General features: G+C 44.7%; 1 protein-coding gene across 1 annotated transcript in view; it reads left to right on the top strand.

Annotated features, from left to right (window-relative positions):
• otog (otogelin) overlaps positions 1-13,919 on the top strand; it is a 350,354-nt gene that overhangs the window by 81,580 nt on the left and 254,855 nt on the right. Inside the window, exon 20 of the mRNA XM_070898763.1 lies at positions 8,217-8,382. Coding sequence (XP_070754864.1) covers positions 8,217-8,382 — 166 coding nt within the window. The remainder of the gene's footprint in view (positions 1-8,216; positions 8,383-13,919) is intronic.

Raw genomic sequence — 13,919 nt, 5'->3', positions numbered from 1 at the left:
AAAACCAGCGCACATCAAAAAATCGTCACAGAAAGATGCCATTGTTTTCATGCGAAGTTTTGGAGGGAGTCAAGAACACACTAAATAAATATGCATCATCAAGCTTAAATTTTTTCTAACTGAAAACACAGAAAATGGAAGTTGCATGCAATTCTTTAATTTTGGATTTTTAAAAAAGTGCCAAGCCACCACTGAACGTCTCCTCACCGGGCTCGAGGGTCGGAGCACCAGCCGGTAGAATCGGGGTCTCACCAGGGCACAGGGGCTCAGGGCTTGGCTTCAAAAGAAGCCCGGGGGCTGGCTGGGGGGGGGGGGAGAGGAGAGGGGGGGGGGCGTGTGTGTGGAAGCTGAACCAAAGGGATGAGAACCCTTTGACTATGCAACAAGCAGCATCAAATGAAGCCCGGTGTGGGGGGAGTTTCCTGATCTAAGCAAGCCCATTGCGCACGCTCAGACCTGGGTGTGGTCCATACTGGGCCATAGACCTTGGGGAGAGAGACAACAAAGAAGCTTGTCCTGCCTGCCGTTTTGAGCTTCTTGCAAAGGTGCAATTTAATATTGACAATGCCATACCTCGTGCAAGCCTTCTGCCTGATGTTGCTGTGGAGGAGACGATTGATTCGACGTCATTGCATGAGGAACCTCAGAGCATGTAGGATGATGGGCAGGAGGCCTTACCCACGTTGGGTATGTCGAGACAGGCATTCATACCTGCACCTGAGTGATACAGACTGTGTGAGAAGGCTGCGCTTCTGCAAAGCAGTAGTAACCGAGATCTGTGAGTTAGTAAAAACAGACCTGCAACCTAGAAGTGTCAGGAAGACTGCTTTGTCAGTTGAAGTAAAGGTTACAACTGCACTTTCATTCTATGCATCTGGATCATTCCAGGCCACAACTGGGGATGTGTGTGCCATTTCACAACATGCAACACATATCTGCATTCGGCAGGTGACTGCTGCACTATATGCCCGGAGGAATGCCTAAATTTCCCCATGACCGCCCAGGCAATGCGTGAAAGGGCTGTAGGCTTCTCCAGGATTGCTGGCTTCCCAAAGGTACAGGGCTGCATTGATTGTCAGTTGATGCAAGATTCCCTGGGAGCACCCATGATGCGTTCATCCTACGTGAGAGCGCTATATCTGCCATGTTTCAGCAGCAGCCAGAAGGGCAGAGCTGGCTACTGGGAGACAACGAATATGGCCTCGCCACTTGGCTCATGACGTCCCCAAGCATAACCCGGATGGAAGCTGACTGGGAATACAACATGTCACACATTGTGACGTGCAGAATAATAGAGAGGACCATTGGCATCTTGAAGCAGCGTTTCCGATGCCTGGACCATTCTGGACGCTACTTACAATACTCCCCTGAGATTTTCGGTCAGTTCACTGTTGTGTGCTGCATGTTGCATAACTTAGCCATCATGAGGCAGCAGCAACTGGTAGTAGAAGACCCACCTGAGGTGAGAGTGGCTGATGATGAGGAGGAAGATGCAGATGATGAGGAGGAGGAGGAGGAGGACGAGGAAGCCATGAAACTACCTGAACCTGGAGCACAATGGCGGAGTAGGGCGGGCCGTCGTGCCCCTTTAACGATTGCTCGAGCCTTGCGCCAGCAGCTCATCCGTGAACACTTTGCTGCCTGAAGGCTCAGCGCAACTATTCCACATGGACCATGTTTACTGTTTGGACCTGTTTCGTAATGTTGTGTTGTGTTAATGGAACAAATAATTTAAATGATTCAGTTATAATTTAAAATATATTTTATTCAAAAGTTTATCAAACATTTGTTTGTACTTAAACTAATTTTTTGTACTTAGAGAATATATTTATGAAAATTAGTTTCAGTTTTCAGATAAGATCACTTACAAACTTTAACATCATTTACAAACTTTTAAACTTGTAAATTTACACAACTTACAAAAATTTTTAATTTGAGAACAGTTACAACAGTAACAACAATAATAATAATAACAACACCAACAGCAGCAAAGAAAGGCTGCACCCATCTCTCCTCCACCTTATTCTAAGACTGCCTGCTGCGCTTGGCCTTGTTGACTCTACCCCTGCCCGGAGGCGGTGGTTTCTTGGGTTGGTACCAAGCTTATTCATTCAAACATCTCGGGTAATGCGCATTTCTTGATGTTGGGAGTGGGGGGGGGGGGGGGGCGTGGCCAGGCGGTAATGTGGAAGGCCCGGCTTGGGCCTCTTCAGAGGCTGGTCTGGGGATTGGAGTGGGAGTGGCATTGATTCTGTCAATGGACGTGGGGTCTGGGCATGTTCCCTTATTGCAGCAACTAACTCTGACATTCCCTCCCTCATGTGCCCCAACAGTGTATCAGCTACCTGCAACATTTCCCTCCCTCATGTGCACCAACATTGTGTCCGCTGCCTGAGACATTCCCTCCCTCATGTTCCCAGACAGTGTTCCCATGTCTTGTGAGAGTGTTGTTACTTCTCCCGACAGTCCCGATACGTCATTACCCACCCCACTGATGGTGTCCAGGAGTGATCGCGTAAGGTCAATGCTCTCCGCACTCATTGCCATCATCTGAACCCCGGGTGTTAGATCCTGAACCTCAGGAGAGTGCTGTTGAGCTCTCATTCCCCCATCTCACCCTGGGTGTGCCTCGCTGGGACCCGCAGTCTCAGACGATGGGGCCCTGGGTGTGCCTCACTGCACCCCACTGCAATCCCCAGCCTCGGACTGTGGGAAACCATGGAATGTCCCAACACTCGTACCACTCGGAAGGTGCTGGCACCTCAATGGGCAACACCTGCACCTCATCCAAAGTGAGTATAACAGTGGGGGCTTCATCCATCACCTCCTCCTCCCCTTCACCCCCATGCTCTTGGTCTGGAAGGTAGGATTGGAAGATGTTCTCCTCTTCAGGCTCATCTGCGTCTGAATCTTCTTCTGCACCCAGGGTTGGCCTCAAGTGCTGCAAAATATAACAGAACAGACAAATGGTTAGCAGCAGAGGAGAGGACAGGGTGGGTGGCATTACTAGGCTCATACAGCACAGGCAGCAGGCTGATTTGAAGGACCACAATGAATGAGAGCACATTGCATCTGTCATGTATTCAACCAGCATTGTAACCCATGTATAATCTGACCTAAGTTGTACACTGTGAGAACAATGACCACTAGGTGGTAAACTTGTGGGAGACACTCCTAACCTGGACCTTCAGGTATAAAAGGGGAATCTCCACCCACTTTCATCACTTGAGTGCTAAGGAATAAAGGACAGGTCACAGACTGACCTTCTCTCAAGCATGGGCCTCGTGTGCATTTATACTGTATAGTAAGGATGTATCAATGGCGACGAGAAACTGGCATTTAAACCACGCGAGCATGGCCACTAGCAGAACAGACGAGAGGTACTGTGTTAAGGAATGGTTGGGACAGAGATTCAACATTGTTAAAGCAGCACTCAGTTCTCCAGGCAGACAAGGGCAATCAGGCATGCCCCAACATGTAGTCAAACTCAGAGGGGGAGTTTGACAGAGACAATGGCAAGCTGAACGGCAATTCACGCCATTGCAAGGGACAATGCGGCCAGTAATGGGGCCATCAACACCTGTTAATGCCGCACTCAAGGACAGTCACAGGGGCAGTCAGGGACAATCGACTGGCAAGGGACCTTTTGTTTCCAACAACAGCTCATGATGGAGGCACACACTCAGCTGGAGTTTGCAGAGATTTGCAGAGATGAGCAAAATACCTGCAGAACGCTGGGGGAAATCGCTGGAAGCTGAAGTTCAGCGAGTTCATGTGGAGCACATATACAGTTCGTACACCAGGACGCCACTGATAGTGATGAAAGTGGGTAGAGCTTCCCCTTTTATATTTGAAGGTCCAGGTTAGGAGTGTCTCCCACAAGTTCACCACCTAGTGGTCATTGTTCTCACAGTGTACAACTTAGGTCAGATTATACATGGGTTACAATGCTGGTTGAATACAAGACAGCATCAACCGAAGCGTAGCTGATGGAGACATCCCCATGAACCGAAGCATGGCTAGCCTGCGCAGTACTTAACATTTAGCAAAGCCACACTGAGGAATTTGCAGGACTTACCCTCTCCCTCGAGTGTGGTTGCTTTTCTTCAGGCAGAACCCATCAAAGTAGCGACCCTCTCTTCCAAGGATGTCAGTGGCTGCAGATTTGCTGGACCTCCTCCTGTTTGATTTCTTTCCTGTTTGTTGTGTGCCACCTTCCTCTGCAAAGATGAAAATATAACTTTTTGGAGAGGGTGTCTTTCTGCTGGGTGGGATATATACAGATGGTCACATTTACAATTGAAATTCCATTGAATAAATGAAAATATTACTTATACTAACTGCTTGACTAAGGTCCTGACACATTTTGCACTGGCCTCCAGATCTTGGCCTGTCCTGTAGCTTCGGTGGAGCCTAATGTCTGCGGTGAAATAACGATGCCCCCCCGCCTTCTGCGCACGCGCGACAAAAAAAGGAAGTTTTTGACGTGATTGCTCTGGGCGTGCATGCCCAGTACAGCTCCCGGTCTGCATTCAGCCATTGTTAAAGAGCCATTTGTGTGTTAGACCATCGAACCACTCTTGGAAACTCTTCACTCCACCGTCTGTGCTAAGGACTTTTCAGGTCTTTCTTTTATACCCTTTTCAAGGATGGTCTTGGGGTAGAAAATTGTCAAGACCATTTAACCTCAAAAGTTAAGACAAGGTGCCCAATGGTATGTCAAGTTCTTTGTTTAAGCCATGGAAAAAAGCCAACCCTTATGTTACCTCCTACCTATCCGGGGTCCTCACAACCATTATACATGCTTTCTGTAATTGACCAATCATGGCCTTGAGGACTGCCGTTCCCCTTATCTCATCTGGCCCTGTGCTCCCAAGGCTAGAATCTCTTATATCATGTTTAATTTCCAGCAAAACAAAACTTAAGCAGTTCCAGTGAAACACAACTTGTACATTAACTTGTACTTGTCTCAGGCTCCAATACAATCATCTAAATTGGCGTCACAATTTCGTTCGCATGACCATAGATATTTTAGTTGCATCTAACTTCTAACAACATCATCGTAAGCCCCATAACACATATATGAGAGCACATAATGTAAAATATTGGATATTAATACACACTGGGTTGCCGATTACACTATAAATAGCGTGGAAGAAGCTTGAGGCTTATTAATCAGATTTGATTTGTGTTATTGCATGGAGCACAATGTAAATTTGAAAACATTTTTTGCAATGTAGAAGAAGGGACCATAGGCAAAACGTTAATGTGCCTGTTTTCTCCACAAATGCTGAGTGTTTCCAGCAGTTTCTGTTTTTGTTTTTCAGTGTCTGCAGTATTTTGCTTTATACTCACATCAAAGATAACTACTTTAATTCACTTTCTCTGCTTTTTCTTGTACCCTTTGATATTTTTCATCTTTACGATAATTATCTTTACCTAAACAGATGTGCGTAAAGTTTGTATGGATTGTAAAGAGGTATAGGGTTCAAATATTGAGACAGTTGAATAATAGTAAACACATTGTACCATTTGATATGAGCAGCAGTAGCACTGGGATACACTTCTCCGTATACTGCAGACAAATGTCACCACTTTATAAAGAATAGCAGATGGCTAGCGTCTGTCACTTTGAGAAAATACAATGAGGGAGTTCAGATGATGTCACAATTCAAGAGATTTAAGCTTATGCAATTTATAGTCATCCAAAACCAATAATATGTTGTAGCTTTAAACACATTCCTGCCATCTTTTTTTATATATATATATATATATATATAAATATATGTATATACACTAGTAGATCTCATATTGCTCATGTAAAAACGGATGATACACTGTTCATAACATAGACTGGACACATCTCAAAACTAAACTATACTAATGAAAAGTCAATGGAAACAGTCTGGTAGACAGAGAAATGTCATAATCTGAATTAAGCATGAATCCACTAATAGCACCAACATTCATTTCTATCTGAATTTCTAGCAATATTATTCAATTCAATAAATTTAAATTGTCATTAATTGTGCTGCTGACTATTCAAGTCTGTTTTTCCCTTCGCTCATGAAAAATCAACAGTAAAAAGATTCCAGGTAAGTAATGTGAAATGACATCCTTACTAAAGAATGAAATTTATAATATCATCACTGCAAGATTACAGGAACTTAATCGCCGGCAGACTACTGGGAAACCACACCACTGTGCAAATTATATTTACTTAGGAACTGCAGACATATTTCAGAATTAAATGTAGTAAAATTGCCCATGGTATAGTTTTTGGAAAGCGGCTCAGAATGGTGCTGAAGTGCAACAATGTAATGGACAGCTATTTTTCCATTGGTGAAATGTTTTCAACAGTTAATTTCAGTAACTGATCCAAATATGAATAGACAATGCATTGGTTTCCAGTATTTTGCATGTCCTAATTATAAGCTCTATTTCAAATAAGTGTTGAAAAGTTTGAGACCAGTGTCAGTAACATGTTTATCTGGATGACTTTAAGGGACCAATTTATAAAGTTTTCTGTTTTTGTTGCAAATCTCGTGCAATTCTAATAATTTCAACAATTTGTGACGAAACTTGGAATTCTGTACAAGGTATGTCATTGACATGGATGAGGTAAGAGTGTCATCAAAAACCGTTACGTGGGCTGGAATTTCATCAGCCTTCCGGCTGTTTTTCGGTGGCATTTCTTCGGTTTGGGTGGAAAACTACCCGGCGGGAATTTCACAAAGTTTTGAAATACCGCTGGGGAGCAGATCGCCGGCGTGCAACACTCAAAAAACCACTTCTACCCGAGTTTGGTCACAGCGGTGAGCCGTAGATGGGGGAAAAAAAAATGCCGAGGAGAAACCAGTCAGAGCAACCCTTGGAACGGCGGTAGGTATGAAACCCTGAAAAAAAAGGTACGTTAAAGTTTATTTTTAAATTCTTTGGCAGCGATTCACTGGAAAAGGGTCTTGTGAATGTTTCGTGATTTTTTGGGGGAAAAATATTTTGTGTTTTCCCTCCCTCCCTAGGCCCAACTCGTAGCGCTAATTAGCCTCGGACTAAAGTTGACGAGGATTGCGTTTTCTGCCGCGAATCCTCGTACAACGCCGAATTTGCCCGGCGGGCAGATTTTTTTCCATTTTTTCATGAATTTTCCGCCCTTCATAATAGCGGAATCATAGCGGTTTTTTGGGTGGTGGTGGTTTTTGATCAATTCTAGGGTGTTTTAGAACAGGTTGTGAAAATCTTAACTTACCAGTGTAGAAATCAATGATGTCAAAAATAATTTAATAATGGATGAGCAGGGCTACCAAGCGTCCCAAAATGTGGGAGTGCTTTCTCCAGCAAAGGAAGTGGTCTGCCACATTCCTTACAATGACAAATAGTTGTTCCAGCACTAGGGGCTTGATTGCATTGAACAAAGAGTTTTGTGGAACTCCACCCCCAACTCAAATCAAGTTTTAAGCTTGATGCAACAAAACATAGAAACATAGGAAATAGGTGCAGGAGTAGGCCATTCGGCCCTTCGAGCCTGCACCATCATTCAATCTGATCATGGCTGATCATGCAACTTCAGTACCCCATTCCTGCTTTCTCGCCATACCCCTTGATCCCTTTAGCCGTAAGGGCCACATCTAACTCCCTTTTGAGTATATCTAACAAACTGGCCTCAACAACTTTCTGTGGTAGAGAATTCCACATGCTCACAATTCTCTGAGTGAAGAAGTTTCTCCTCATCTCGGTCCTAAATGGCTTACCCCTTAGACTGTGACCCCTGGTTCTGGACTTCCCCAACAATGGGAACATGCTACCTGCATCTAACCTGTCCAGTCCCGTCAGAATTTTATAAGTTTCTATGAGATCCCCTCTCATTCTTCTAAATTCCAGTGAATATAAGCCCAGTCGATCCAGTCTTTCTTCATATGTCAGTCTTGCCATCCCGGGAATCAGACTGGTGAACCTTCACTGCACTCCCTCAACAGCAAGAATATCCTTCCTCAGATTAGGAGACCAAAACTATACACAATATTCAAGGTGTGGCCTCACCAAGGCTTATGTCCGGAGAATTTTCTCAGTCACAAAATAAAATTGAACATTTGAAATCATCAAATAATATTGCACCTGCTATCTTTTTGTTTGCTTATTCAAAGCAAGTTACTCTATTTCAACTTAAGGACAAATAATTATCCATCGTATTATTAAGCGTTTTCCTAATTCTACAGGTACTCGGTGTGGTTCTGGCCAAATATACTTTAACTGCAGTGCTCCTTCGAGTGGCTCCAAGGCAAATGAAGGAGCAGGGTGTAGAGCAACCTGTGAAAATCTACTCTTAAACATTTCATGCCCTGAATCCATGCCATGTCTGTCGGGATGTGTTTGCCCATCTGGGTAAGTGACGAGCTATATTATAAGTGATGCATGCCAAAGATGTATAGTTAAACTGGAAGGCCAAAGACTATTGTTTATTATGTTACAGTAATTTTGTTGAAGACTGGTGGCTAACATGTGTGAAGCACAGCCAGTAAACACAAAGTTATAATGTATTCTGCCTGCCAGGAGAGAGCTTTGCATATGAATGCTTACACACAAATCCAAGGCTCTGATAGCTATTTTTTTAATATTAAGAAGGATTGTTGGCAGCGCACTCTCATAAAATTAAAATGATTCAATACTAAATTTCAAAGGTGCCAATTCAATACAAAGACATAGTACTTTTTAAACCAAACTTCATACTGCAATGGTGTGTACTCCATCTGTTGTGAAGCTCGCGGAGTGAGATGGCCCCCTGGAGGGTATGCTCACAACTTGATTTGTCTATGTCATTATTGGACTATGATGCTGCTTTGGTTTTCTGATCTTCTGTTTTCCTGATCTACTGCTGATAATCAATAGAAATTAAGAGTAGCTGTGTTTGCTGGTGTATATTGTATCACAATTGCGTTCAAAATAATCCAACAGATTACATCTATGAAATTATTATTCACAAAAGTAAACCATTACTGAAGTGCATTTCTATTGTAATAACACTGTCATATTACAACAATGGTTAATGGAAATGGAAGAGCTGTGAAATACAGCATATTAATAATGGACTTGGATTCTGTGACATTACCTCGATACCAGCACCAGGGTTTAAAATGCTGGTCCTTAAACAAGGACTTAATGTACAACACAAGCCCATATAAATAGCCCTAAACTACTCAATTAAAGGTGCGCAACATTTACATTGTTGAACTGATATACCTGCAGGTATGATGATTCATTATGACGGTTAAATCAAGCAATAACTATTTGTATTACCCACGTTACCACTTTTCAAACGCTGTTTTTATTATTCTATCTTCAGGTTGTCTTTTTCTCTCCCACTTTGTTGTGTCTTGTGTAAAAAAGTAAGTGGAAATCTGAGCAGGGAATGTACCAATGATGAGGGGCAAGCAAGTGCATTCTGGGCTGAAATAAGTGGTTTGAATTTCAGCATGAGTTAAACTGGACTTTATTTTTAGGATTATTAGAGGTTAATTTTTCAATATTTTTACTTTTTCATTTTTTTATTCTTTGGATGTTTCTATTCAACAGTTTTGGCAGCAAGATCTGTCCATGCTGCAATTAGAATTCTAGAAATGGGTATTCTAAAGGTATTCATCTATATCTGATGTTGATATTTAGAGGAGCGACAAAAGAATGAAAGATGTGATGCAAGGCAGGTTCACTTACAACAGATGCGGGCCGACCTTACACACACAGCTATGTCTATAGAATGTCTGAGGAAAACTGCCTTTGCAGGCTGCTCTTAATCAGGGAGGTAGTGACAGAGTTGCAGACAAACTTCATTTCAGGGATGGACCTTCCAGTGACAGAGAAGATCATTACAGCCCTGAACCTTTAATACCTCAGGTTAATTAAAAGCTATAGCGGACTGTAAAGTCCTTACTCTACAGTATGAAACCACACGAGGCACATTCTGGGGACAAGGCCACTCTGTGACCTTAACTCCTTATTCACAGGACTCCAAAGACGACGACCCTGCATGGGACCTCCCTTTTTATACCTGTGTGATCAGGTAAGGAGTGTCTCCCACAAGTTCACCCCTTGTGGTCAAGGTGTGCATCTAATGTATACAGTGGTGTTGCATTGTGGTTACATACATGACATCACCTCCCTCCGCCCCCCCCTCCCCGCAAAAGTCTTATTGGGATCACAGGTTTAGTCTTTCAGGTGGTCTACGCTCCCTCGTGGAGCGCTGCAGTTGGGGCTCTGGTTGTTGGACACTGATGTGTCTGTCACCTGTGGTGATTCCGGCCTGTCTGGGCTGACCACAGGGACTGTGCATTCTTCTGATTGCTCTTGTTGCTCGTTCACTGGTGGTGTTGTGAGCTCCAGCTCATGGTCTTCTTCAGGTTCCTCTGTGTCAATGCTGAACCTTTTTTTTACTTGGTCCAGATGCTTAGAAGATGAGAAGGGGGATTTAATAATGGGAAATGTGGAAATGGCTGAGACTTGAAACAATTATTTTGCTTTGGTCTTCACAGTGGAAGACACAAAAACCATGCCAAAAATTGCTGGTCACAGGAATGTGGGAACGGAGGACCTTGAGACAATCACTATCACTATGGGGGTAGTGCTGGACAGGCTAATGGGACTCAAGGTAGACAAGTCCCCTGGTCCTGATGAAATGCATCCCAGGGTATTAAGAGATGGCGGAAGTTGTAGCAGATGCATTCGTTATAATCTACCAAAAATTCTCTGGACTCTGGGGAGGTACCAGCGATTGGAAAGCAGCTAATGTAACGCCTCTGTTTAAAAAAGGGGGCAGACAAAAGGCAGGTAACTATAGGCCGGTTAGTTTAACATCTGTAGTGGGGAAAATGCGTGAAACTATCATTAAGGAAGAAATAGCGGGACATCTAGATAGGAATAGTGCAATCAAGCAGATGCAGCATGGATTCATGAAGGGGAAATCATGTTTAACTAATTTACTGGAATTCTTTGAGGATATAACGAGCATGGTGGATAGAGGTGTACCGATGGATGTGGTGTATTTAGATTTCCAAAAGGCATTCGATAAGGTGCCACACAAAAGGTTACTGCAGAAGATAGAGGTATGCGGAGTCAGAGGAAATGTATTAGCATGGATAGAGAATTGGCTGGCTAACAGAAAGCAGAGAGTCGGGATAAATGGGTCTTTTTCGGGTTGGAAATCGGTGGTTAGTGGTGTGCCACAGGGATCAGTGCTGGGACCACAACTGTTTACAATATACATCGATGACCTGGAAGAGGGGACAGAGTGTAGTGTAACAAAATTTGCAGATGACACAAAGATTAGTAGGAAAGTGGGTTGTGTAGAGGACACAGAGAGGCTGCAAAGAGATTTGGATAGGTTAAGCGAATGGGCTAAGGTTTGGCAGATGGAATACAATGTCGGAAAGTGTGAGGTCATCCACCTTGGGGAAAAAAAACAGTAAAAGGGAATATTATTTGAATGGGGAGAAATTACAACATGCTGAGGTGCAGAGGGACCTGGGGGTCCTTGTGCATGAATCCCAAAAAGTTAGTTTGCAAGTGCAGCAGGTAATTAGGAAGGCAAATGGAATATTGTCCTTCATTGCGAGAGGGATGGAGTACAAAAGCAGGGAGGTCCTGCTGCAACTGTATAGGGTATTGGTAAGGCCGCACCTGGAGTACTGCGTGCAGTTTTGGTCACCTTACTTAAGGAAGGATATACTGGCTTTGGAGTGGGTACAGAGTCGATTCACTAGGCTGATTCCGGATATGAGGGGGTTACCTTATGATGATAGATTGAGTAGACTGGGTCTTTACTCATTGGAGTTCAGAAGGATGAGGGGTGATCTTATAGAAACATTTAAAATAATGAAAGGGATAGACAAGATAGAGGCAGAGAGGTTGTTTCCACTGGTCGGGGAGACTAGAACTAGGGGGCACAGCCTCAAAATACAGGGGAGCCAATTTAAAACCGAGTTGAGAAGGAATTTCTTCTCCCAGAGGGTTGTGAATCTGTGGAATTTTCTGCCCAAGGAAGAAGTTGAGGCTAGCTCATTGAATGTATTCAAGTCACGGATAGATAGATTTTTAACCAATAAGGGAATTAAGGGTTATGGGGAGCGGGCGGGTAAGTGGAGCTGAGTCCACGGCCAGATCAGCCATGATCTTGTTGAATGGCGGAGCAGGCTCGAGGGGCTAGATGGCCTACTCCTGTTTTTAATTCTTATATTCTTATGTTCTTATGTTACGGCATATCTGACCATTGTTTAATTTTACCACGATGCCCTATTCCCCGCTTTGTCAATTAGAGTGTCTTCAAGCCATTTGGGCCCCATGGCGTGATTGAGGTCGAACACAGGATCATTTATTTATATACATCTCCCCCTCGAATTACAGTCATGGTACTCGTTTTGTGACTTGCGCTTGCCCTCAACTATGTCGGTCAGGACTGGGTCAATGAGGGACAACCGAGTTTTGAGTGTCCGTTTCATTAGTAGCTCTGCGGGCGGGACACCCGTGAGCGAGTGCGGTCGGGATCTATAGGCCAGCAGGAGATGCGATAGGCGGCATTGTAGGGAGGGTCCTTGAATCCTGAGCATACCTTGCTTAATGATTTGGACAGCACGTTCTGCCTGGCCATTGGAGAACACAAGATCATAAAAATTAGGAACAGGAGTCGACCATCTAGCCCCTCGAGCCTGCTCCGCCATTCAACAACACCAAACGTGTGACCAGGCAATGGCCTTCATCAACTCCACTTACCCGCCCCTCCCCGTAACCCTTAATTCCCTTATTCGTTAAAATCTATCTATCTGTGATTTGAATACATTCAATGAGCTAGGCTTGAACGGCGCAGTCCTGACATGGTTGATGCCATTACCCGACATAAACTCTCGGAATTCGTATCTTGTGAAACGTGGGCCAGGATGTCCGGCAAGCCATGGGTTGCAAAGATCGCACGTAGGCTTTCCACGGTAGTGGATGACGTGCATGAATTCAGAATGATGCACTCAATCCATTTCGAGTACGCATTTACCACAATAAGGAACATCTTATCCATGAACGGGCCCGCGTAGTCAACATGAATGCGTGACCATGGCCTGGTGGGCCAGGGCCACGGGCTGAGCGAGGCCTCCCTGGGGGCATTACCCAGCTGGGCACACGTCGTGCACCTGCGAACACAGTGTTCCAGGTCTGGGTCAATTCCAGGCCACCAAACGTGTGACCAGGCAATGGCCTTCATCAGCACAATGCCTGGGTGCTCGCTGTGGAGTTCCCTGATGAATGCCTCCCTGCCCTTCTGGGGCAGGACTACCCGGCTGCCCCATAGTAGGCAGTCGGCTTGGATGGAGAGCTCATCCATCCGCCTGTGAAACGGTCTGACCTCCTCAGGGTATGCTCCGTGTGCAGGCGCCCAATCCCCAGTCAGGACACATTTCTTAATCAGCGATAGGAGGGGATCTCTGTCCAGATTTTGATCTGGCGGGCTGTGAAGGGGAGCCTGTGCTGTCAAAGGCATCGACAGCCATGACCATCTCGGCGATTTGCTCCGCTGCCCCTTCAGTGGTGGCCGGTGGAAGCCTGCTGAGCGCGTCAGCGCAATTTTCAGTGCTGGGCCGGTGCCGGATGGAGTAGTCATACGCAGCCAGCGTGAGAGCCCATCGCTGAATGCGAGCTGATGCATTGGCATTGATAGCCTTGCTGTCTGACAACAGGGATGTTAATGGCTTGTGGTCCGTCTCTAATTCAAACTTCCTACCAAATAGGTACTGATGCATTTTTTTACAACATAGACACATACAAGTGCTTCCTTCTCGACGATCCCATATTCCCGTTCTGCTTGAGAGAGCGACCTGGAGGCATAAGCCACAGGTTGTAGTTGACCCTCAGCACACCCAACCCCATAGGACGATGCATCACAAGTC

The sequence above is a fragment of the Pristiophorus japonicus genome, chromosome 14 (assembly GCF_044704955.1).
Source record: "Pristiophorus japonicus isolate sPriJap1 chromosome 14, sPriJap1.hap1, whole genome shotgun sequence".
Taxonomy (NCBI): domain Eukaryota; kingdom Metazoa; phylum Chordata; class Chondrichthyes; family Pristiophoridae; genus Pristiophorus; species Pristiophorus japonicus.
Note: the sequence above shows the minus strand (reverse complement) of the source record. Positions and strands in the feature narration are given on the sequence as shown.